At 35.5% G+C, this 25303-nt stretch overlaps 4 protein-coding genes across 5 annotated transcripts; 2 read left to right on the top strand and 2 right to left on the bottom strand.

Annotated features, from left to right (window-relative positions):
* The first annotated feature begins 290 nt into the window (after positions 1 to 290).
* LOC132161666 (eukaryotic translation initiation factor 3 subunit E) lies at positions 291 to 5876 on the top strand. Its single transcript, XM_059571837.2, has 10 exons — positions 291 to 371; positions 474 to 519; positions 1532 to 1814; positions 1924 to 2078; positions 2427 to 2654; positions 2756 to 2877; positions 3696 to 3915; positions 4432 to 4574; positions 5226 to 5363; positions 5494 to 5876. Exons 3-10 carry the CDS (start codon positions 1607 to 1609, stop codon positions 5591 to 5593), a joined length of 1314 nt encoding a protein of 437 aa, XP_059427820.2. The 5' UTR covers positions 291 to 371; positions 474 to 519; positions 1532 to 1606; the 3' UTR covers positions 5594 to 5876.
* Positions 5877 to 7387: 1511 nt separating this feature from the next.
* On the bottom strand, positions 7388 to 12500 carry LOC132191367 (alanine--glyoxylate aminotransferase 2 homolog 3, mitochondrial). The gene is made up of 9 exons (XM_059606335.2): positions 12178 to 12500; positions 11730 to 11960; positions 11098 to 11268; positions 9835 to 9978; positions 9570 to 9749; positions 8565 to 8790; positions 8375 to 8488; positions 8210 to 8296; positions 7388 to 7577 (listed from the first exon to the last, which is right to left on the bottom strand). The coding sequence occupies exons 1-9, from the start codon at positions 12412 to 12414 to the stop codon at positions 7534 to 7536; spliced, it is 1434 nt and encodes a 477-aa protein (XP_059462318.2). The 5' UTR covers positions 12415 to 12500; the 3' UTR covers positions 7388 to 7533.
* Positions 12501 to 15820: 3320 nt separating this feature from the next.
* On the bottom strand, positions 15821 to 20539 carry LOC132192161 (DNA N(6)-methyladenine demethylase ALKBH1D). 2 transcript variants are annotated; one of them, XM_059607414.2, is made up of 5 exons: positions 20113 to 20539; positions 18500 to 18817; positions 17955 to 18299; positions 17006 to 17304; positions 15821 to 16211 (listed from the first exon to the last, which is right to left on the bottom strand). In XM_059607414.2, the coding sequence occupies exons 1-4, from the start codon at positions 20323 to 20325 to the stop codon at positions 17029 to 17031; spliced, it is 1152 nt and encodes a 383-aa protein (XP_059463397.2). In that variant the 5' UTR covers positions 20326 to 20539; the 3' UTR covers positions 15821 to 16211; positions 17006 to 17028. The 2 variants fall into 2 exon arrangements, with proteins under 2 accessions (XP_059463397.2, XP_059463396.2); XM_059607413.2 differs by lacking the exon at positions 15821 to 16211 and having other exon boundaries at positions 16847 to 17304.
* A 2594-nt stretch (positions 20540 to 23133) lies between these two features.
* LOC132161984 (D-mannose binding lectin protein with Apple-like carbohydrate-binding domain-containing protein) lies at positions 23134 to 24802 on the top strand. Its single transcript, XM_059572220.2, has 2 exons — positions 23134 to 23580; positions 23676 to 24802. Exons 1-2 carry the CDS (start codon positions 23197 to 23199, stop codon positions 24669 to 24671), a joined length of 1380 nt encoding a protein of 459 aa, XP_059428203.2. The 5' UTR covers positions 23134 to 23196; the 3' UTR covers positions 24672 to 24802.
* The last annotated feature ends 501 nt before the right edge of the window (positions 24803 to 25303 follow it).

The raw sequence follows: 25303 nt of genomic DNA on the forward strand, positions 1-25303 counted from the left end.
AAGGGGTGCCCTTGGGGCCCAAAAGGCCAAAAAAAAAAAAAAAAAAAAAAAAAGCACCCTCAAAGGACATGGGGTAGTTCATCCACCCCTAGACCAGCCTTGGAGCCACCTCCTTGGCCAAAATGGGGTGCCCGGCTACCCCCTTGCCAACCGGCCACCCCATTGTTTTTGTTTTAGTTTTTTAATTTTTATTTATTTTTATAATTTTTAAGTTTTAATGAATTTTTTATTATTAGTTTTTTAAACCTAGTTTTTAACTGCCCAAAAAACGGTACCGTTTTTCACTACCGCATGGATGCGGTAGTGAAGTCGGACCCTTCTACTTCCCCCAAATCTCTTTCTTCTATACATTCTACTTCTCCCAAATCTCTGTACGCTTCTTCCTCCATAGTGTTTTGGATTTCCGATATTTGGTTCACATTCAATTTATTTGAAATTTCCTTCTGATATTCCTACTGATTTTGTATACGCAGTTCCTACATCTACAACAGCCAGTCCAACGTCGTCTTTGTCAACAAGGTTTCGACTCTCGCTCTTTCTTTATATTATGATTATAACTACAATTATCCATCTTCCATATTTTCTATATTTTTTTGGAAGATCTGTTTGCTTGAAAATGGGGTTCTGATTATTTCTTTCCCCATGAGATTGATGGTCTTTGATTTTTAAAAACTATTCCTCTGTTTTACAATTTTCTGTCCCTCTCAGGTATGTATTCGGTAATTCTCATCCTTGGTCAGTTTAATTATTTTCCACCATATGAGTTCTCTTTTCAAATAACCCTAGATCCTTCTGTCCAGACGTGGTTGGTTTAGGATTACACCATTAATGTTTGTAAGTATTGAATATAGGTGATTGGTATATGCGTGGAGGTTTTTTCATTCTACTTCTTTAATTTTAATTTAGTTTCTTTACTTTGTTTTGTATCATTATTTTCATAATGTTTGTGTACTATTTTCTCAATAAATTTGCTTGATACATATATGATTATACTCTTTAGTTGAAATAGGATGTTTACAATATATTTTGTTTGTATTCCATTGCATTATTTTATTATAATATTTAGTTTCTTTATTTTTACAAATAAATAATAATATAGAATTCAAAAACATGCTTTTTTTTAAGTCTTTTGGTGTTGGAACATTCAAGTTTGAGTAGTTTGATTGAGTGTGTTACTGAGTCCCATGTCAAGTGATAGTGACGAGTGTAGGATTAATATAACATTCTTAAGCCTAAACTCATTGAGTTCCGCTTTAGGATTAAGTTATTGTTTTAACATATTTAAGACTCTCTTTAAAGAAGTTTTCATATACTTATGTTTAATAAAGTGTATGTAGTTCATTTGGTTTGCAAAAAAGTTGATTTTAATAAACTTAAGATATTTTTTGTCAATCTCAATTACATTTGTTTTCCCAATTTATTTTGCTTATATAACATGGTTCTCCTCCAATGGTTGTAATGGTTCCCAGAGAAAACAATAGAGGATATGTGCCTCAAGGATTTAAATGTGATGGTTTGCAACTTTTTGCAGACTGTGCAGTTCATGTCCTGTGTAGTTTTTTACATTAAAGAGCGTCTCAATTCTTAGCAAGAGAAGCAAAGAGTCATGGCGAGCTACGACCTCACGCCGCGGATTGCGCCGCACTTGGATCGGCACCTGGTGTTCCCGATATTGGAGTTTCTCCAGGAGCGCCATCTTCACGAGGATGAGCAGATCCTCAGCTCAAAGATTGAGCTTCTGAACAAGACCAATATGGTCGACTACGCCATGGATATCCACAAGAGTCTCTATCACGCTGAAGAGGTGCCCCAAGGTATTTTCCTGTTTTTCTCTATAATAATTATTGGTATCCATCTGCATCTGCATATGGGTATGTGGTTCTTAGAGGTTTGTGTTTCTGTGTGTGATTTCAATGTGCATAGATATGGTGGAGAGGAGGATGGAGGTGGTAGGGAGGCTCAAGGCGCTGGAGGAGGCGGCAGCTCCGCTCGTCGCTTTTTTGCAGAACCCAAATGCCGTTCAGGAGCTAAGAGCTGACAAGCAGTACAATCTTCAAATGCTCAGTGAGCGATACCAGGTCTAATTGATTGCAGGTTTAACGTTCTTAGTAGTTTTGGATTCAATGGGATGTTTGGTTATATGCGGTCTTGGTATTAACATTTGGGTCTGATTGAAATTTTTTTTTTATGTTGTGTGTAATTGAAGTGAGTTGACAAGTGTTGCGTTGTGTATGTTGTAATTTTAGTAGTTATGCGCAAAATGCAATGAGAGATAGCGGTGAACTGTTGTGAAAATAACCAAAGATCTTTTAGATGCGTTGTATGTTAAGTTTGACACCTAGAAGTCTAGAACCACTTATATATATTTTGATTAGTCCCACTTCTGCCTGAATTTTAACTTATGGATGATAATTCTTTCTTACCAGATTGGAACAGAGCAGATAGAGGCCTTATATCAGTATGCTAAATTTCAGTTTGAATGTGGAAACTACTCTGGTGCTGCTGACTATCTATATCAGTATAGGGCCTTATGCACAAATAGTGAGAGGAGTTTGAGTGCATTATGGGGAAAGCTTGCAGCTGAGATTTTGATGCAAAACTGGGATATTGCTCTTGAAGAGCTTAATCGATTGAAAGAAATTATTGACTCAAAGGTTTTTTTTTTTTTCAAATTCCAATTGTTCATGGTATGCACTCAATTTTTTTAATGTTTCAGCAAAGATATGTTTAGAAATGGTGATTTTGTCTTTTGCAGAATTTTTCATCACCAATGAATCAGGTGCAAAGTAGAATATGGTTAATGCATTGGAGTCTTTTCATCTTTTTCAACCATGACAATGGAAGAACACTGATCATTGACCTATTTAATCAGGATAAGTATGCCTTCTGGACTTGTCAATTTCTATTTTATTTAGCTGGTTTTTAAATTCTGCTTGCTTTATATTACCCGACTCTAATTTTGTTAAATACTACCTCTGCCAGTCCCCCAAACTTTGAACTTTGAAGACTGTCCATATCCTAATAATTCAATCATCACACTGGCTCTTTATAAATGTAATAGCCTATTATTTTCTCAATCCTTATCATCGTTTGTTTGTAATTCATAAAACAAGTCTGTTATTTTGTTGGTTATATTCTTGCTTTCTCTAGTCTTTCTTTTGGATTTGCTAGTTTTTTTCCAGTTAGACAATTTGGGATCACAATGATTGGAAAAGAAAAAAATAGAGTACTAGCTTTGCTTTAGAATATAGTTGTTTCTCTTAAATTTTTTCTTCCATCTTATTATGATTTATTTGACATTTGTACTTCCTCCTTAATACATGTCTAGTTTATAGTGGAATATTAACTTGTGAAAAATATGGGGTTTGAGCAGTTGGGCCTTTATAAGTACCTTGCTCTTTTTCTTTTGGTTCACATTGCTTGACAGTCACAAGTGGAGAACCAACAAATATGATTTCACCTAGGATGTTGCATGCTTGGTCAAGGATAATCTTTGTCGTTAGTTTTACGCTTCCCAACTGAGAGCTTCCTAACATGCACATTTTGCATCGACTGATGCTTAAGAACTTATGCTTTTTGTTTGAATTTCATATTCCACCCTCTGCATATTTGGCGACTTCTTTTGTTGTATATCTGCTAAATTCAGATTTTTTCATTAAGCCCAATCTTAAGAATATGGGATGTTCTTATGTCAGGTACCTTAATGCCATTCAAACAACTGCTCCCCATCTTTTACGCTACTTAGCCACTGCATTCATTGTCAACAAAAGGAGGAGACCTCAATTCAAAGAATTTATAAAGGTTATTCAGCAAGAGCAACACTCTTACAAAGATCCCATTACGGAATTTTTAGCATGTGTGTATGTCAATTATGACTTCGATGGGGCTCAAAAGAAGATGAAGGAGTGTGAAGAAGTAAGTTTCCTATACCTCAATTTTCTAGAAAAAAGAAAGAAAGGTGTTTCCCATACCTTGAGTGGCTGGGTTTGCCCAATGAGAACGGAAGAATCCAATTTTTTTATGTCTGGTGTTTATTTGGGACTTCCAGCCCTTTTTTTGTGTGGATATTTTTAATTTTCTGGAGGTGTCCCGTGGAAGTATGCTTGGTTAAAAATCTTCTTTTCAGTGTACCTGTATTGCTACTTAAAAGCAGTTAGTTGTAAGACTAATGCTACTCTTTCAAATTCTCAAAACATTTCTCAAAGTTAATCTCATTTATACTGTCAGATCAGGTTTTGACTTCTGAACTGATTTTTCATAATTCAAGTTGTAAAATGTTTATGAACAAAAAGTTTGCAAGAATAGCATCACTCTAGTAGTAATACCAAGAATAGCATCTCATGTCCCTGCCCTTGAATAGCATTACTTGGTAAAATTTTAGTTATAGCCTAGGTTTTAAATTATGCTAACCCATTATATATGACGATCTAGGTAATATTGAATGATCCCTTCCTTGGCAAACGAGTTGAAGAAGGAAGCTTTTCTACTGTACCACTACGAGATGAGTTCCTTGAAAATGCTCGCCTATTTATCTTTGAGACCTACTGCAGAATACATCAGCGAATTGACATGGGGTATGTACCTGCTCTTTGATAATATTGTATTTTGCAGTATCATATGTGGAAATATGAACATTTTTACATTAAAATTTTTTTTTTAATTGTTTGTGGGGAAGGGGTTTGAAATCTATCCCAGCAATCTTGCTTCTTCCATTTTTTGTTGATGTCTTGTGTTTATCTTTCACACAATTGTTGATGGATTTTGCAATTCACTTTCAAATCAAATTTAGAGAAATGAAAATGTAAAATATGAGTGATGAATCTATAAACTGAAACACTTTAACTCTATGTCAAAAAGTTCACTTCCAAATTAGATTTCGGGAAATGATAATATACATATGGTCTGAGCATTGAGTTATTTAAACACATCAAATCTATGTTGAGCTCCTCTTTCGAGATGACTTTAAAATGAACTTTGACTGTAGAATTTGCTCGATGTGTGTATCTATTTGTATCACAAATTAGAATTGCGACATTAATGGCTTATCACCACTGAAGCTGTGTTTTAAGTGGTTAAAAGTATGATGAAGGTGTTTATGGTTGGCTTACTTTGCAAAGATGTCTGAAATTGTCAGTCTTCTTCTTTCATTTTGTGGGATTACTGAATCCATCATCAAGAGCATATCAATTGGGTTGAATTTGAATTGAGTTTTGCTTTTGTGGCAGAGTGCTTGCTGAGAAATTGAATTTGAATTACGAGGAGGCTGAGAGATGGATTGTGAATCTGATCCGGGGCTCAAAGCTTGATGCCAAGATTGATTCACACTTGGGAACTGTCATTATGGAACCCAATCATCCCAACGTGTAAGTGCTAGATATTTAAAATTTATACATAATTATCCTTAATGTAGCATTTTCTCAGATTTTTTCACTCAAATTTGTTCCCTCATCATTCTTCCTTGACCTGCCTCTTAAATTAATTTTCACTTCCCAGGTATGAGCAGTTAATAGACCACACGAAGGCGCTTTCAGGACGTACTTACAAGTTGGTCAGTCAACTTCTGGAACATGCACAGGCACAGCCTGCACGTTAAGTTTGGCAGTGAGGTTTTTAAGAAGTTGTTCACCTACATTTCCCTAGTTATTCAGAATTTCTTTCATTTGGGTTGAGTGAAAGATTCAAATTCCCCAGTGTTAGCGACTAGATTATCAATTTTGTTCCCAAGGCTTGTTGTTGTTGTTAACTTGTTCAGATTTGAAGAGAAGTTACTCTTTTTCTTTACTTTCTACAGTTATGACAATGGCAAACTTCCTGACTTAATTTTCTGCCCGCAAAATCTTTGCAAGAAACGTATAAACTTTGGCAAGCATAATTCACATTCTGTTCTTATGAGTAGATAGTAGATAAAATTACATTGATCTAGGATAATGTTTCACGAAATTACTTTTTTTTGTTGGTTTTTTTTGTTTTGGTGATAATTTGGATAGAAGTTGATCTCATGCAGTAGTGAGAGAGTTTCGAGACCAGCCATGGCCTCAAAAGCAAAAAGAGTGACTGAAAACATAAATTGGTTCACAATATCGGTTTAAAGCAAACACCCGTCGTGTTACGTCCATCAGCTTCTCTTCTTCTGCTTGAATAAAAAACATTATTTTGTCTACCTTTACCTTTGGACAAGCACTGTAACAAAATGTTCTCTATTCTATTTTATTTATTTATTTACTATTGTTTATCCTTCTCCCCATCCTTTTGCTTCTCTGTTCCGGACGTCCCCCCCCCGCACACACACTGATTATGCAAAAGGTTAGATTTTTGAGATTTTTCGTGCTCTTGAGAAACCACGAGACTTAGTTCAATTAAATATTTCATTATTAACAATAATGAGTTTACAATGTCTTCTCTATATAAATATCTAGAGATTATCACTTTATCAAGTATATATGCATTCTTAGATTAAACATAATTTATTTTTCTAAAAGTGGATTTTAACAAGAACAAAAAAAGGATTTCTAACAATTGGAGAGGAAATCTAACAATCGACACCAATCAATACATAGATCTCATCGTTAGGAACAACATATTAAAATTTCATCAAGATCGGTTAGGTGAATTTTATTTTATTTTTAAATTAATTAATTTATTTTTCCTCTCTCCCTGTGCCCCCCCTTTTTTTTTCTTCTTTTTATTTTTTTTATTTTTTTTTTCCTTTCACTTTGCGACACATGCTCTTAAGATAAGACAAATCAAAGAAGGTGCCCAAAAGCTTATATATACACATGCGTGTCTTTTAAAAAAGATCCGTGGTTGATTTCTTACATAGGAGGGACCACCCAACATATGTTACAATTCTAAGTGTCTCACATTAATTAGTTAAATATACTTTAACCATGTACATAAGCTCTTGGGCACCCTCTTTGATTTGTCTTATCTTAAGAGCATATGATTCTCACATTCATTTTAAAAATGCATGTAAGACAGTCTATTAAAAATAGATGTCAAAATTAAAAATGCATGTAAATATCGAAATGCTCTAAGAATAAATGTTAGTTTAATAGAGTGGATTGAAATAATTTCCTTCTATTCAATTTAAAGGAAAACTTTGTCCCTTTCCAATCCCGGCCCTATTCATACCAAAAAAAAAAAAAAAAAAAAATTGTTTTTGTAATTTGTAGAGAGATATCTACGGTTTCACTAAATACTTAGGGCGATACTAGTGAGTAAAGGAATAGTGTAACATAATGCCAACCTTTTCCTCAAGGATATCAAACAAATATTCCTATGAAATTTTGGAGAGAGAGATTATCAAATTGTAAGAACACCAAAAAGAAGACATAGATTAATCGAGACAACGAGGTGTTGACTCATCGTTTTTGAGGACCATGGAAACTTGTATTCAAGCAGGAACTTGGTATATATGTATATTTTAGTTATTTTGACTCACAGACTTGAAAATATAACTTATGACAGATTATATATAGACATCTTTGTCCAAATTTAGATGGAGGAGCCTCGCTCAGAAAAGATGGAGGGGCTTCACATCTTAGACATTGCGTGATCCATTGCATCTACAAGGAAATCTACAACCAAAAGATAAAGCATATTTAGCGGGACTAGTGGCAAAGAAAAAAGGCCATCAAAATAAATAATTCAGAAACACGGTGCCAATACCATAAAAATATCTCGCGAAGCTGACATGGTAAGGTCTAATAGTCATTGATTTATTTTTTTTTTAATTTTTTTAACAAAGACTAATCCAATAATTACTAGACCTTGTCACGCCAGCTTTATGAGATGTTTGTGTAATACCTAGGCTCCTAGCATTACTCTAAAGGAAAAGTACATTTATCCCCTTCTAACTACCGAGCAGCAATTTGCAATTTTCAATTTCCTCCGAACCTTCAATTTGTGCAATGTCCCCCCATTGGGGTTGCAATGTCCACCTTTTGTGCAAAAATGAAAAAAATACCCTTGATAAAAAAATTTTAAGAAAGAAAATTTATTAATTTTTCCTGAATTTTTTTTCTTAATTTTTATCATTTTTGCGCAAAAAGGAGATATTGCAACTCCAATGTTGGTTTTGGGGGACATTGCACAAATTGGAAGTTCATGAATCATTGCAAATTGTTTGATAGTGGGAGAGGAGTAAATGTACTTGGAATGACATGTCAGTGATTTGGTTTGGTTGTCAAGATGTTAAAAGGAGGAGTACCTGCATCTTCCTTGGTGAAGCAGAGGGGAGGTGTGATTCTAAATACATTTCCATGGTATCCTCCTTTCCCAATCAGCACTCCCAATTCTATAAAATGAACAGACTTGTATTAGTACGTAGCTAGAGAAATAAGCTTAAGGTATAGCTGAAGGGAAAAATGCAGACCTTTCATCTGGTCCATTATGTGCAGAGTTTCAGCCTTTGCAGGAGTTTTCTGCTGGCGATCAGTGACAAGTTCAACTCCTAGCATAAGTCCTCTTCCCCTCACATCCCCAATAACTGCAGATGTCAACATATTACAACAGAAAGGATGATGAATTGTATGCATATACAAAAATGAATGAGGAAAATTTACTTTCATATTTATCCTTGAGTGCATTTAGTCTTTCTTTCACGTATGACCCAACAACAAGAGCGTTCTCCTGAAGATTTTCTTTCTCAATGACTCTCAGAACTGCCAATCCTGCGGCAGTACATACTGGATTCCCACCAAAGGTGTTGAAGAACAAGCGGCGACTCAAAACCTCTGCAATCTCAGGAGTGGTTACCACCGCCCCAAGGGGAATGCCATTTCCAATGCCCTGGAACCAGAGAAGAAAATCAGTCTTTTTTTTTTTTTTTTTCATTTAAGTGAATGAATGATTTCTGGAATCTTCAATATTTAATGCATTTTAAGCACTAACCGGGAATTCAAACCAGCCTATATATTACTTGAAAATCATATGTCCAGCCAACGTAATACAAACATTCACAGAAGGATTGATCATTGCAAGTCATTAATGCAACCCTAGCAAACTGCCAGGTGGGGCTTATAACAAAAACAAAGATGTGCTTTCATATTGGATAAAACTTAAAATAATGTTACTCTTCACACTTATTTATCACATTTATTTTATATCGGTTGAGATGATGTATTTTAAGTAGCTTTTATGTCCACCACTTAAGAAAGAATAATGTTATTCTTCACACCTATTTATCACACGTCATGTCACACCGGTTGACATAACGTTTTTTAAGTGGTTTACACCTTTTTTAAAGTCCTTTAAAATACGTCATGTCAGCTAGTGTGACATGGGTGTAATAAATAGGTCAAAGGTGTAGCATTATTTTTTTATTTTTTATTTTTTAAAAAAAGTTACTTAAAACGTGTCACACTAGCTAATGTGAAATGAGTGCAATAAGTATGTGTGAAAATTAGCATTACTATAGAACTTATCGAACTCCAAAAATCTTTCAAAGATGGCAAGCTGACTTCTATAATGTTACTTATCTAAAAAGAAGACTTCTATGGTACTGTGCCAGAGAGTTTTTATGGACATCTCCAAAACCAAAATAAATAAAGAAAGAGGAGAAAAAAAACCTTTGCCATTGTCACAATGTCAGGCACCACACCTTGGGTCTCAAACCCCCAAAAGTGGCTCCCTGTGCGAGCGAACCCAGACTGAACCTCATCAGCAATACAAAGGCCTCCTGCTTTCTTTATACTGCTATAGACAGGAGGCAAGTAACCAGGGGCCAGTTCTACAATCCCTCCCACTCCCTGTCATAAATGAGAAAGATGTAAAGAAGGATTACGTGTAATGTCAATAGGAGAGGGATTAAACGATTCGAGTTAAATTATGTGCCTGAATTGCTTCAGATACAAAAGCAGCAACATTGCCAGAAGTTCCAAAGTCAATCAGATCCTGCACATCTTTTGCATACTTCTCTCCATCTGTACCAAAAACTCCTCTGTATGGGTCCGGATTCAAGGCATGATGAACTCCACCCTGTTGGACAAAGCGATAAGAATGAGTACAGTATAATGCTAGTTAAAAAATAAAAATTAGGGGCAATATGAAAACTTTGGAATAAAATTGGTCGAATTACAAAAATTTGGAAGCTTTGGGGGGGGGGTGCATTGCAAAAATTAAAATATTGGAGGTCGAATTGAAAATCGCCCCAAATTTTGCGGATATAAAGTGGAATTTTTCCAAAAAAATAAGTGGCATTTTTTTATACATTTTGGTAGTTTGAGGGGCTACTTTAGTACTTTTTAAACATTGGGGGCTATATTGCAAACAATTGGTAGTTTCAAGGGCTTTTTTACATTTTTTCCTTAAATTAAACTTCCCCATGCAAGTAATAAAAGAGATATTGCATAACATTTCATGTCTCCATGGCTTGAAGAATTTCTTCCAAAACTTTTAACGCTATTAAAAATATATGTATTTCTCACATATTTAAAATATATGACAATTTTATAAGTTGAATTAAAGAAAATTGCTCCGGCTAAGTGTGGATAAATACTCTTGTCGTTTTATGATCATTATTCGTCACTGATTAAGTGTTAAATGCTCCTCATAAAGTTCTGATTTTACTTGCTTACATGTTTGAATTGAATGATGTGAAACCCGTGACCTACTTTTGTTTTGTTTTCTACTATAAATCCTTCACTCTAGTAGAAAGCATATATCCCCGTCACAGTCAAACAAAAAAAATTGAGATGGAGACATGACAAGTGCTGATTTGACATCTTTGTTATTTAAGGTGAACTTCCTTCGAATGCCACCACATTATTGATCATGATCATGATCATGATGACAAATTCACCATTGTTATCATGCTTGCCTCAATAGCTTCAATGTCCAATTGGAGTGAGTTTTAGGATTGTTGAAAACGTCAAATGGGATGGCCTTGCTCCAAAAGCTGGCTATCCCTATAGTATATGCCTCCTCACCCTCCACGATGGGACCTTTTCCCATAGTGGACGATGAGTCATATGAAGATGATGAATGGAAGTAAAGTAATGGTAAAAATTACACTTATTATTTCATCATTATTATCCTATTCTAATTATGCGTTCTTAAGGGAGGGAAAGAAGATGCATGAAGGCTGAGGAATTTTACCTGCACAACATTATATTTCCAAATGCTCTGACCTGTGGCTCCCATTGTCCCAGCTGCGTTTCCATGGTAACCATTTCTCAGCGATATTATGTCTTGGGACCCTGTATACAACTTGGCTATCAGTATCGCCAACTCGTTTGCCTCCGTCCCAGAATTCGTAAAGAACACCACCTACGAATATGGTCATAAATTCTTTAATCAAAACATCATTTTGCCTGAAACTAATCTCAAAAAAATCCAATAATTAGCTGATAAAATCAAAAAGGTGTTTTTGGTTATTGGGATTGATTTTTTGTAAGTAAAATAATTTCACAGGAGTAAGCAAAGACACACTAGTACACAACCAAAGTACACAGAATGAATATACAAAGGTAAATTATATATATATATATATCATAATGGGACCGTTTGTCTTGGTATACAATTAGAGGAATAATGGTATTTTTCATGTCTGACGGCTAAAATGGCATATTTTAAGTAATTTCTTATATCAACTATTTAAAAAAAAAACAAAAGTAAAAAATAAAATAAGTTTTATAACGCGACACACATGCAATTATATACGTGTCAACGTGAGAGGGTATGTCCGCAACCTTGGACGTACTCGTTTGAGCTTTGGAACATTTACGCACCTTGAGGTCACCGGGCAACTTGGAGGCGAGGGCCTCGGCGAAATCAGCGATGGCGGAGTTGAGGTAGAGGACGGTGGAGTGTTGCAGGCGCTTCGTTTGGTTGACAATTGCCTCGACCACATCCGGGTGGCAGTGCCCGCAGCACACCGTAGCGATCCCCCCAAAAGCGTCCAAATATCTACGCCCCTCGTCGTCGAACAAGTACTGCCTCTTTCCATCCACCACGTTCAACTGCATAATACAAAAATCACGAGTTTATTCTCATGGACCCCCACTCTAACCAATCAAACGGTGTCTACTCTAAATGTTTTCCTTCACTTTTAGAAAATATTTCACCCAAAAAAAGGTGAACCGCACGATCTTTGACAATCAACAATTATACTGGGAATTAATTCACAGAAAACGACAAAATGAGGATGATAAATGATCAAGTGTGACGCGGACTCACGGCTTTGCTGTATGAGTGTAACAAAGAAGGGCTGAGATACGTCTTGCGCTTGGCCAAGATCTCGGCGGCGGAGGGCCCGTTGTAAGGTGGAGGAGAGTAATCGAAGGGGGGCATTTTGGGAGGAGAAACGACATTTTCTTGGACAGGGTTCTCCTTCTGGGCTACCTGAGAGAGCCAGCGCTGCGCGATCAGAGAACTTCTCCCCGATAATACCCTTCTCGCTGTAACTCCCTGCATATTTGTTTCTTCTTCGTTGCCCCTCTCTCTCTCAAATCGATTCCTCTTTTCTCGTTATTTGGTTTTAGAGTTAGATTCCGAAAATGCAGGTGTGTAGTGGAGCTAAACGATAGCCAAGCCCGGAGGGTATTTATAGGAACCTGGAGGGAGATACTGACCAATGCTGACGTGTACGAGGTTGATTGGTTAATTAAGTTAAAGAACCAGGTGATTTTTTCATCCCAATATACTGACCAATGATGACGTGTACGAGGTTGATTGGTTAATTAAGTTCTAGAACCAAGTGATTTTTTCATCCCTCTACACGATAATAATATTGTTTGAGTAATGCTGCCATCACATTTTTATTGATCACGCTATTGCTAATGAATAAGTCTTAATTAACTTTTGGGTTGTCCTTTGTAAATAAAGAAATTACAAAAATTAGTTGAAAATGCACGCGAAACATTGTTAATAATTATACAATAAAAATATAGTTTCTAGCGGCATTACTTTTACAATATTTTATATGAAAATTATCAAAAGTCATGAGCGATGATAAAGATGCTCCAAATAAGGTATTAATTAAGTGTTAATTTTCACTTTTAATTGGTTTGGTGGATTGTTAGCAATGGGATTGAGTTTATTGACATTTTAAATTCGGTTGAATTTAATTTTAGTTGAAACTGAACTCATTCAAATTTAAAACGCTTGTCTCAATTTGAACTAAATCCAAACCAAAGCTGTCTAACCTAAAGTTGGCATCAACTTGAGGGAACCCAAAGCTGTCTAACCTAAAGTTGGCATCAACTTGAGGGAACGTACTTCTTGAGTTTTTGAGAAGCCAAGAAGAGTGTCGTTTGTTAAGTTTCTTTTCTTCTATTGAATTTTTAAGCATTTGATGTGAAATGTCCTTATAATATTATGTAAATTTGAACCCTTTTTACAATGACCCCATGCTTTGAAAAGCAGAATTTATAATTCTTGTGATTTTTTATGTTTACCCTGTAAATTTAAGATCTCTCCACATCTCTACTCATTTTTCTAATATAAGGTTTATGGTTAGTTAATTTTTAACCAAAGCATAATTAGTTGTAAAAACAAATTGATTGCAGAGTCACACACTACCCGTAGTTATCTACTTTTCTTGGCTGTATCGCCAAATAGGGATAAGTTAAACTATTAAATTCTGAGAGTGCTTGTATATTTATATTCATTTCTTTTACATGTAGTAATTAGAATTGTTAAATTATTTCTTTTTTCAAAAGTTTATGCTAGAAAGAAAAAAGAAAAAAAAAAAAGAGTGAATTTAATTATTTAATTTATATTTTAAGTAAAAATATTAAACTATGGAGCCAAGATTCAAAATCAAGACTTCTATACTTCGATACTAAGCTAAATCAATACTTATCTAAAAAGCTTAAACTGATAAAAAAAAAAAAGAACTTAATCATTTAATTAATATTTAACAAGAATTGTTAGAGGGGGGGGGGGGGGGGGGGGGGGGGCAACATGTTTAAAATTTTTATTTTTTTGGGGACCACTTTATGGCTTACGGTATCTAAGCCCCCCACGCCTTCAGGTGATTTCGCTCCGGTTACAAGCTTGTAATTTGTAGATAAGAAGAATATGATAGACCATTGTTATCTTTAGAGCAATTGAATATTGATATATATATATATATTTATATTGAGTACTTTGAGGGATGAATAATGCTGCTCTTTACACATATTTCACATTAGCTGACTTGACGTATTTTAAGTTGCTTCCCCTGTTTGCTACTTGAAAAAACAAACGCAAATGAAAAGGGATTAGCTTTTCAAAAAAGTTATCCCAAATGCCAAGTAGGGAGATTAATAACTTGAATTAATGTTAAAAATATATCTTAAAAAAGGGGTTGCTTGTTTCGCGAGAAAGGCAACTAATACATAAGCTCATGCATATACCATGCCTTACGTTTCGGGATTCTTGCCAATGGCTGGTGACTGTGCATGGCTTTTTCTTCTTCTTCTTTTTTTTTTTTTTTTTTTTTTTAAATATGTGCTTACATGACGTGGATTCTTGTCTTCTTGGATTAAAAATTTAAAACGATGTCAATGGCTGGTGACTGTGCATGGCGTGTACCATCAATCCTTCTTGCTTAGTTGTTATTGAGGTCTAATCCACCATCCAAAAAAGAGAATATGGAGGAATAAAATATTAGTGCCGTTAGGGCTTAGGAGTACTATAAATCCCTTACAAATTGACATGACAATTCATGCAACACTTATCACATCAACCACTAAAATGTACATTGACATGTAACATTCTACATGGCACTTCCCACATTTACAAACTAACTCGTCAATCAACATGATACTGACCATGCCAGCCAAAAAGTTGTAGATCTAAATTAGACTTTCAAGGAAAAAATTGAAAAGAAAAAAGTTGCACCCTAAAATCCCGTCAGATGACACTACTCAACCTCATGAACGTGGTCGTGATTTTAGCTTTTAGCGATAAAAAATAAGTATGAATGGTGAGCAGAGAAGGAAGAGCCACTCTGCAAGTCTAATGGTGGTTAATGGCCTTTTGGCTTAATGTGGAATTATGGGTCACCTCCAATAATGTTATGGAGATTCCACAAAGGAGATTAGCCAATAACTGAAACCCTAATAATATACACTCAGAACTGATGATAATGCATGTACCTGGTTTATAATATGGGGTAGATGAAAACTACATAATGGCCTCTAATGTACCTAACCATTTTTTGGAACCAGTTCGAGGTGGGTTTTCAAGTTGAGCTAAAGCTACCTTTAATGGGGCACGTTAAAGTTTGTTTTTGCTGGTTAACTATTAGCCATAAATAAATAAATAATAATAATAAAAACTTTAAGCAAAGCAGAAAGAAATCAAATCAACTAAAAGCCCTGGACACCATTAATTAGGGCTACTATGGCGATAATGCAACGAAACTATAATCATTCCAAAAGATAATCACGAATATAATGACCAACTGGAAATAGAAGTGTAACGCAATTCGGCTTTGGAATTGAACCCGTTGACGGGATTGGCACACATGTATTTTGTGTCCTGTTATGAGATATGTGTCTCAATTCCAATTGATCTAGTTCCAATTGAAAATAAACTCAAACCAAACCAAACCCCACAAAAATAAGTAATAAAATAACTTTCAACATCCGGAATTAGTCAATAACACCTTTATGTGTTTGCCGTGTAGGATTCCCCATTCCTCTCCCACGTTAGAGTTTGTTTTTGCTGGTTAACTATTAGCCATAAATAAAAATAATAATAATAATAATAATTTTTTTTTTATTAAAAAAAAAACTTTTAAATAAAGCAGATGGAAATCAAATCAACTAGAAGCACTGGACACCGTTAATTAGGGTTACCATGGCGATAATGCAACGAAACTATAATCATTCCAATAGATAATCACGAATATAATGACCAAGTGGAAACGGAAGTGTAACGCAATTCGGCTTTGGAATTGGACCCGTTGACGGTATTGCCACACGTGTACTTTGTGTCCTGTTATGGGATATGTGTCTCAATTCGACCGGATCTAGTTCCAATTGAAAGTAAACTCAAACCAAACCAAACCCCACAAAAATAAGTAATAAAGTAACTTTCAACATCCGAAATTAGTCAGATGACACCTTTATGTGTTTGCCGTGTAGGATTCCCCATTCCTCTGATTTTGTTTTGAAATATGAAGGGTAGAGAAGGGAGGATACTGAAGAACCATAGGAAATTAAGATAGAGATCGATCAATGATAAAGCTGATCATCCATATCGTTTCCACCAATGCAAACCTAGATAACAACCAATCAAATGGTCAGAAAATTGAACGTTTTGGATGATCTAATCTAACTGCATACAGACGACCACGTGGATTGGCAAACGACAGGTTCTACCTACATATGATATTGGGGCCGATACTACAATTAAAGTATCTTATCTTCCTCACCCAGTTTTGTATGGTTCTGATAGCTTATCCTGCTTTCTGACGTGTTAAACAATATAAAATATGTTGCCATAATGTGGAACACTAATTAAGATGCCCACAACAGGAAGCACACGCAAGTGAGAGAACCTACTAAATTGTTCTGCTTGGGAGTATCAAAAAACTTTTTTATATTAAATTGCAGAAAAAGAAATAAGAGGGACAATCAAATAGTTGCAGCACCAACCAAAGCATCTAGATTTTAACGTCAACAAGCAAAAATGACACGAGCAAAAATGACGCATGAAATTTAGAAATAAGATGATTATTGCCTTGTGGATTAATCTATCATTATATAATTATATTTCAGCAAATAATCGCCCTGATCTGGACAAATTTGGGTTTGTCGTGTAAATGTGCACAGTGCAGCTTTACCACATTCATTGTATCTATTCTACATAAAGTTCATAATATGGACACAAAAAGCAGATGGGCTCCATCGGCTCCACAATAATGAACTCCAAGAATAAATAAATGGTTAAGTCTAACGATTCATAGTGACATCAATGGGTCAAAATCATAATCAAGTATAATATAAACTATGATGGACTGTGATGCTAAAATACCTAACAAGGATTGATGCAATTCTAGCAAATGCCTGACCTGTGGTATGATTGAAAGGTTCCTCAAAACTGTCTGAAGGTAAGGTTCAGACGGCCAGGACAAAGACCAGTTTCTTCCAGCAAGGCCTTAGGTGCTGACTTTCGTATAATGGATGGAACACCATGAAATATATGTCTAGATTTACCACCAAAAATCAAAACATCTCCTGATTCCAGAACAACTCTCTTTGCCTCCTCCACATTCCTCTGATCTCCATACAGGAATTCCGCTGAATCGCCAACAGATAAGGAGACAACGGGCAATCCCTTAGAGAGGCTCTTGCTGCTTTCATCACGATCCTATATATATTATTCAAGATGAGTGCATCTAACTTCTTTAAACAATTTACAACAAAAAGTATAGCACTCTTCATGGTAGTTCTCAAGGAGATAATGCGTGCTAATTAAAAAAGCCAGAAGCTGTTAAGGCAAATTCGAACAGTACACATGAACATTCACTTCAAAACCGTTCTTTCTTCCTAAGATGTGATAAGTAGAACCTAATCTCCACTAGAGCCTAGTTTTTCAAACAATTCTTTTAGTAAACTAATCCATTAACTATTTTAATACGCCTAATCCAAAAGTTTACACAAGAAAGTCCAGAACCATGAGCCTACACACTTGTTTCAACACGGGTCACTTTTTACAAGTGAAAGTTTTGATAGATGGAGAGAAATGACATGTATTTTCAAATGTTTATTCCTTGATGTGTGAGTGAAAATTACCTTGGAGTAAGCACTTGGAAATACATGTAACATTTTTCATAGATAGATGGATAGATGGATGGATGGATGGATGCTTATCTCCATGAATTTTTTGTCTTTAAATATCATGTAATGCTTTGATGTATAAGAAAGTCCCGCCTTTTCAAGCTACCCACATTAATGAGTAAAAAGGAAGTATATTTGAAATAAGGAGTTAAGTCTCACACATGGTAGCTCAGTACTGACCTGGTGGAGACCAAGTTTCCCGCTGGTAGTATAGAAGTTGACAATGCATATGTTTGGAGACATTGAGGGTAGTATGTCTTCTACATTGCTTACACTGCATTCTTTCTTTACAAGGGCATGTGCATCTTGAATTGCTCTTTTAACCAAAAGACTAAATTCATGAGGAATCCGAGGTGGCTCACTGCCATCAAAATGCCGCCGATCTTCATATTTTTTCGTCTGAGGATCCCAGTCCATACCAAGACACATCATCTGCAGATGAAGTTTTCCTCCACCTTGGAAACCCGGCTGATAAAATCCGCCTGGGCCAAGACCAAGATCTCGACAATTCTTTACCATTTTGACCTGAAACAAGAGTGGTATGAGTACAACTATCTCAAGCATACAGGATTAGTAACACCAAGCAACAAACTTTTTACAAAGAAGTACAAAAAGACAATATGCTAGTTAGCTAGCTGCCATCTCAGCTTAAACCTGTTGTGTTTGACTAGTATTTGCAACATTAAGGAATACATGTAGTACTCAATTTTAAGGAATTTGGCAACCTGTTCGCTGAGGGTGATGTATTGTTTGAGTAGAACCATCCCAGGCCTCAGTATCCTCTGTTTTGTCCCTTCCACTTTAATGTGCCCCATTTCATTCCAGTTCTCTCTGTTCTTCCCATTCAAAGAACCTGTGTATTTGGCACCACTTCTACTTCCAGATAGGCATATATCAAATGGTTTGACTTTAGGCAAACCCTTCAAACTATCTGAAAACTTGTTTCGTTCATGCTGGAGTCTTTCGCCATCACCATGTTTGCGCTTCTTCCCAAAATGATGAGGCACAAATGACCTATCCTCCTGACTTGTCAAGTTCGCTTCCTATGTAGATGAGGAATACAATGTGTAACAACCACGTTGTGATTAACTATAGCTGAAAAAAAAAATAAATAAATAAAAAACTACAATCAATTTTCCAATTTCATAATGTTATATGAAACAAAGACAGCCAAGCAATCACCCTTTCATTTTATTTCAAGAAAAATTATCCTTTTTTTTTTTTTTTTTTTTTTTTTGAAATCAAGTTGACAATCTTCATTAGAACATATCAAATTTAGAGTATAATACTCTAAACAACAAGAGCAAACTGCTCTAAGATAGTAGTGTCTAGGATACATGATGGAATTTCTTCCATCCACACCCTATCCATCACTTCCCTAACTGCTTCCTTTGCTAACCCAGGAGCTACATTATTTTGAATCCTTTTCACATGCTTAATTTCCCAGCTTCGAAAAGAACCCAAACTACAATCAATTTTCCAATTTCATAATGTTATATGAAACAAAGACAGCCAAGCAATCACTCTTTCATTTTAATTCAAGAAAAATTATCTATTTAGTCCCTGGCATTTGCAATTATACATCTTAAAATCTCCTAGATAAGCGATGTGTCCAAAATGTAAACCGTTAGATGCACATATGAATCAAGGTCACAATCAATTGCCGATTGACATGTGGCATGGCGGATGATTCTGCCTACTCTATAATTATAGTTTTACTCCAAAATTTTAAAAAATAAATAAATAACATGTGATGGGTGCACCCCACATCAAATAATAACTATAGAGAACTATATAGTAAACCAAATATCCTACTTTTATCCCATTATTTTATACGTGACAGGTGTAGTAGCCCTTCGATCAATCATTGTTAAAATAATAATAATAAATTAAAAAAAAAAATCAAATGATTATTAGACCCTGGCAAGTTAGCATAGTTGGATATAAGTGAGCATTATTCATAACCATAATAACTAAACATTGATATAACATATTGGACCTGAAAATACAAACAATGCCTTTTGATCAAGGTGGCCCCTTAACATCTAATATTAATAACTCGCTTAAAGACCTTCAAGTATTTAGCTCCCAACAATTGCAAATTCTTTAGAGCATTATGCTCTAGTTTGTTTCTTTTGTTTGAGGAAATGAAATTATCACTTTGTTCAAAAAAAAAAAAAAAAATTGGCCTATTTGTTTGACATTAAATATTAAAACTAAAACAACCTTGACATTTTCCCATATGAATGAAGATGAATTTGTTGGTTCAAAAAAAAAACTAAAACAACCTAGTTTACAAGAAACATCTTCAAATTTGTTTTAGAGTAAGCGTACTCACATGGACATAAAGAGGAATTGCGGAATTGCCACTAGGGCTTGAATCTCGTCCTCGCGAACAATTCGCGCCGTTTCTACATTCCACGTTGTCTCCCAGCGACGAGAACCGCAGGGAAACTTGGCGGGGAACGAACCGCTCCGTGTTGAACGGACACCGACGACAAAGATAGTGATGATACCTCGACGACACGATGGTTGTACGGTTGAGAAGCATCCTATGGCGATGCGACACCGTTTTATCACACGAATCAAGTATGATAATCGGGACGCGTTCTTGTCTCTATACTGCCTATTCGTGAAGGCGACAGGCGATTTGTTCGTGTTTCGGTTTCGGATGCGGCCACTAAAGTGCGCCGTTGGTGAGGTCTCGGCTCAACGAGGTCGACTGGTCGAGGAATAGGGATAGGAGACTGAGACCGGAACCGGCGCAAGAGTTGTAACATTTTGCGCCAATTGGAGGACCGCCGTCTTTTATAAATAAATAAATAATTTACAGAAATTTAGTTTAGGAAGAAATATTATTTACTCATATAAATAGTGCCAAGTGATTATAACTATTTAAAATGCATATCAAATTTAGTTTAAGTTAGTAAACTGATATTAATGAGATTAAGAATTTAATGTGTATTTTAAATATTTATAGACACTTGACACTATTTTACATGAATTAGATGGTATTTCCTCTGACCCAATTGGAGAAAATTTATATCCATAAATAATTAAGCAAAAAATTGACTTATTAATTTAGTGTTTGAGATACTCTCTTAATCATTTAATCAATTTGTGGACCGACATATTAATTTGTAAGATAATTGTAGTAAAATCTATTGTCCTACAAATTTAATGGTGATAGTTCAATTCTCAAAATCCTCAATCATATTGAATTTAGTTGCCTTGAGTCTCACTGATATTTAAATAAGACCGAATCAAGCTATAACTCAGTCGAACTTAAATGAGTGCTTATGGTTTTCATTTTTTATCGTATAAGCTCATTATGTGGTGCTCCTAGTCCTAAATAACATGTGTTAGTATGATCAGGTCCAAATAAAATAACTGCAATTAATCTTCCTCGCCTACCTTTTTAAATGGAAAAAAAAAATACTTAATTTGTAAAAAAAATAGTCTTTCAGGTGTGGCTGGTCTCAAAGTCTATTGTTGTCTAATATTTATAATGAAATCATAAGTCACTAACCGCTATCACTCTATAATGAAATAGTGAAAGCCACAGGAGTTCGCCAACTAATATTGCTGCAAGGTCATGGGCAGACTACCAGAGCAGAGACCAGAGGGATTGGGGGCCCATAACCAGTCTATTTGTACCGTTTGCGATATAAAACTCAGACTCGCATGAAATCCACGTTCATACTGTCAAAGGCCCAAAAAATTGTGAGACGGCTACTGCAAAGCCTCCGATGTAGTCCCCTAATGCTGACATGGAATGAAACACGTCATCCAATCGTGAGCAGAAGTGTCAGCAGTGTCATGATAACACGTGGCTAAAAGTGGTGGTATACACGTGGAATGCACTCACCACAAATTTCCTCCATAATAACCACACTGAAAAGCATGCCTGCGGCTGCCCACTAGTAAGAATAGCACTCAATTAATCCAACCAAATTAGATGGACCGACCCCACATGTAAATTTTTCATTGTGTTATATAATTATATACTCCTACTCGCACCCCAAGATGCTCAAATTTAAGGTCCTATTAAAACAACTAAAAGACCATCACATGGACAGCTTGTATACCACTTCACATTTACATTCTCATACTATACTCCGTACGAGTAAACAAAACTTAATGATCCATTCGGGTCGGATTTTCGTATTATAAAATTGTTAGGTGTTGTTTATCACTTTGATCATACTCAAAATCCTCAATCAAGAGTACCTGCAAAGATAAGGAAAATCAAGTTCAAAGAGTTTTATTAGCATATACTACTTCCATGTTTAAGTCAAATTTGTTAAGAAAGATAACTTAAAGATAATAAAAGAATTAGAGTGTGTCGGCTAAAATTGAACATACTTCTAAATGACCAAATTTCCTTCTCTTTAATATTTTATAGAGTGTTTTCTTGCGTGTTGTTTGTTATGAGAGAGGTTTATGGGCTAATAGATTTGATTTTATGGCCTTAACTCTGTCGGATACACATTCTTAATTGAGCTCCCAAAAATAACATATGTCAGTAATTTAGGTGTCAGAAACTAGGATATACGTTAAGATATTAATTAAATAATTGAATTAATTTCTTTATATTTTGGCATGTTGGCATTTATAACGATGTTTGAGTTTATTAAAGTATACAAGATATGTAAAATGTAATCTTAATCCTAACAACTTAAGCTAAGAGATGATTTGGTGTGTATCTATCCTATGGTGATCGGTTGGTGATGAGAATTTGCTTGAGCATTATCTCATGAGGTATGATAAAGACACAATTTTTTGGTATAATTTTGGCCCAATTTATCTCTTATTTTTTATTTTTTTAAAAACAAAATAAAAAATAAATAAAAATTTCTAAAGTAATAACATTCTATGCGGTCATTTTTTAACTTGGTATTTTTTTTCAAAAAAAAAAATGGCATTTCTCTTCATAAAAATTGTAATTTTTTTTTTTTTAAAAAAGGTTATTATTATGAAGAATTTTTTTTTTTTTTAAATATATCAAATAAAAAAATGATCACATAGAATGTTATTGCTTCATAATTTTTTTTTTATTTTTTTTTTGTTTTAAAAAAAATTGACCACATAAAAGAAAAATTAGGTTAAAATTGTGCAAAAAAATTATGCTTTTATCATTTCTTTTATCTCGTCTGGATGAACCAAATTTGGAGAAAATTCTGTCCCCAACATAATGCCCCCCACTAATTAATACGCCTTGTATAACAAAGCAAAATGAAAGCTCATACGCTTTTTGGGAGTTGGGTGGTCTTGTAAAGTTGTCACACTCGTGCCAACCTTTTCGTCTTCATCACTCTCATCAATGCTCAGTGGGGAAAATCCTGTAATGAAATGGCAAACCCACCTGCCAGAAACATCAAAGAATAGTAGGAAAGGTGAAAATTGAGGTTTCAATTCACCCATGAAGCTCTATTCCTTCATTTTTCTCATTCTTTTGTTAACTCATGGCTACTGCAAATCGGATTTTCGCACTGGTTCTCCACTCATGCTGGCCGTCCCTGTGGATTACAGTGCGGGATTCATTGGGAGAGCTTTTCTAATGGAGACTAACCAAAGGGCACCCGCCTTTAGAGTTGCATTGAGCGTTGAAGCCTTTAATGGAAAATACTCGTGCTCACTAGAAGTTTTCCTCGGTGATGTGAAGGTCTGGAACTCTGGGCATTACTCCAGGTTTTACACATGGGATAAATGCGTGCTAGAGCTTACTGATGATGGAGATTTAAGGTTGATGGGTCCAAACGAGCAGGTGGGATGGCGGACGGGGACTTCCGGACAAGGTGTGGAGGTAAAACTAAGAGCATATGCAGAGTCATTTCTATGAGTAAGCCAACAGATTCTAATGGGTATTGCTTCTTCTTTTTTCCCTTCACTTTGATGCAGAGATTAGAGATACAGAGCTCCGGGAATCTGGTTTTAGTTGACACCCTGAACCGGATAAAATGGCAGAGTTTCAATTTTCCGACCGACGTGATGCTCTGGGGCCAAAGGCTCAACGTGGCCACCCGCTTGACTTCTTTCCCAAGCAACTCAGATTCTTTCTACACCTTTGAAATTCATCACAACAAGATTGCTTTGCACCTGACTTCGGGTAAGTGGAACTATTCATACTGGGAATTTAAGCCTTCCTATAATAGGAACATCACATATGTCAAAGTGGCTTCAAAAGGCCTAGTGTTATTCAGTGATGAATATAAAAAAATCGCGCAGATTCCATCACAAGCACCTGAGCCTCTAAGGTTCCTAGCACTGGGAAATTCAACAGGAAATCTGGGGTTCTACTTTTATTCACCCGGAGAGGGAAAATTTGAGGCGGCTTTTCAGGCACTCAACACAACATGTGATCTTCCTCTGGCTTGTAAGCCTTATGGCATTTGTACATTCTCCAATGCTTGTTCATGTATGCGGGGTCTAATGGGGGAAAAGTCAACGAATTCTAATTGCAGTGTGGGAATTTCTGGAGGATTCTGTGGGATTATTAGCAAGCCAGAGATGCTTGAATTAGATGGCATTAGCAGTGTTCTGCAGAATGCTTCTAAAAAGGTTAACGTTAGCAAAGAAACATGTGAAAATTTGTGCTTGGATGACTGTACATGTGCAGCTGCATTATATTCTTCAGGCAGAGGAGAGAAGACACAGCAACGAGAATGCCATCATTACAGGCTGGTGATGGGAGTTAAACAGGTTGAAAAGGGAAGTGGATTGAGTTATATGGTAAAGGTTCCAAAGGGAACTCGTGGGAGTCATGGTAAATCTAATGTGAAGAAATGGGTGTTGATCATGGTGGGAGTGATTGATGGATTGATTATTCTGCTTGTTTTGGGAGGGCTTGGGTACTACTCCATACAAAAGAGAAGGGAAAACTCAACCCAACACTGACAACAACACTTGACTTCATATGATTCCAGTTTTTTGTGGGAATTCAAAGCACCGTTACAATTCTTTTTGTATTCTGTTCATAGAGAAAAAGAAAACACAATTTTTATTGTTTCTAACAGACCAAGGTTCATTGGGAGAAAGAAATGCAACTCTCTATTCACATAGTTTGAAAATCTTTATAACTGAAACCAATTTCTGTCTACGAGCAATAAGGAATGCAGTTTTTTATCCCACTTGCGAACCCGACATAAATTCAATGCGAAATTAACGAGTTAAGGCTGAAGGGTTTAACCCACTTAATAAATAAGTCTAATTGTATTAGTTTAGACATGGCAAGAGCGTATGAGTGAGCATATATCATCATCAATAATGTAACAAGCATTAGGCCTTATTTGTATACTAGTTGGTGTGTACGTATGTGCGGATGTGTGTTTTTGGCCATGAATTATAATATAGGGAAATCAGATTAAGATCTCATGTGCATTTGGTCACCTAAATTTTCATTTTGATGGATTTAGAACCTGAATTTGGGTAAATTCTAAATTGGAAACCTCTCTTCTTTCTTTTCTTTTCTTTTCTTTTTTTTTTTTTTTTTTTAATCAATTGGAAGCCTCTCTTAGTATCTCTATCAA

This window comes from Corylus avellana, chromosome 10, assembly GCF_965113065.1.
Source record: "Corylus avellana chromosome 10, dhCorAvel1.hap1.2, whole genome shotgun sequence".
In the NCBI taxonomy this organism is placed as follows: Eukaryota; Viridiplantae; Streptophyta; class Magnoliopsida; order Fagales; family Betulaceae; genus Corylus; species Corylus avellana.

Bases quoted from the DNA above. Each gene is read 5' to 3' on its own strand.
- LOC132161666 (XM_059571837.2), top strand. From the start codon at position 1,607: ATGGCGAGCTACGACCTCACGCCGCGGATTGCGCCGCACTTGGATCGG. The intron at 1,815-1,923 runs GTATTTTCCTGT...CAATGTGCATAG, and splicing joins CGCTGAAGAGGTGCCCCAAG to ATATGGTGGAGAGGAGGATG. The intron at 3,916-4,431 runs GTAAGTTTCCTA...ATGACGATCTAG, and splicing joins AGATGAAGGAGTGTGAAGAA to GTAATATTGAATGATCCCTT.
- LOC132191367 (XM_059606335.2), bottom strand. From the start codon at position 12,414: ATGCAGGGAGTTACAGCGAGAAGGGTATTATCGGGGAGAAGTTCTCTG. The intron at 8,489-8,564 runs GTAAATTTTCCT...TGACATCTGCAG, and splicing joins ACTCAAGGATAAATATGAAA to TTATTGGGGATGTGAGGGGA. The intron at 7,578-8,209 runs GTACTCCTCCTT...TTTTGGTTGTAG, and splicing joins CTTCACCAAGGAAGATGCAG to ATTTCCTTGTAGATGCAATG.
- LOC132192161 (XM_059607414.2), bottom strand. From the start codon at position 20,325: ATGCTTCTCAACCGTACAACCATCGTGTCGTCGAGGTATCATCACTAT. The intron at 18,818-20,112 runs GTGAGTACGCTT...TCATCTACATAG, and splicing joins CAATTCCTCTTTATGTCCAT to GAAGCGAACTTGACAAGTCA. The intron at 18,300-18,499 runs GTTGCCAAATTC...CTCTTGTTTCAG, and splicing joins ACATCACCCTCAGCGAACAG to GTCAAAATGGTAAAGAATTG.
- LOC132161984 (XM_059572220.2), top strand. From the start codon at position 23,197: ATGAAGCTCTATTCCTTCATTTTTCTCATTCTTTTGTTAACTCATGGC. The intron at 23,581-23,675 runs GTAAAACTAAGA...ACTTTGATGCAG, and splicing joins CTTCCGGACAAGGTGTGGAG to AGATTAGAGATACAGAGCTC.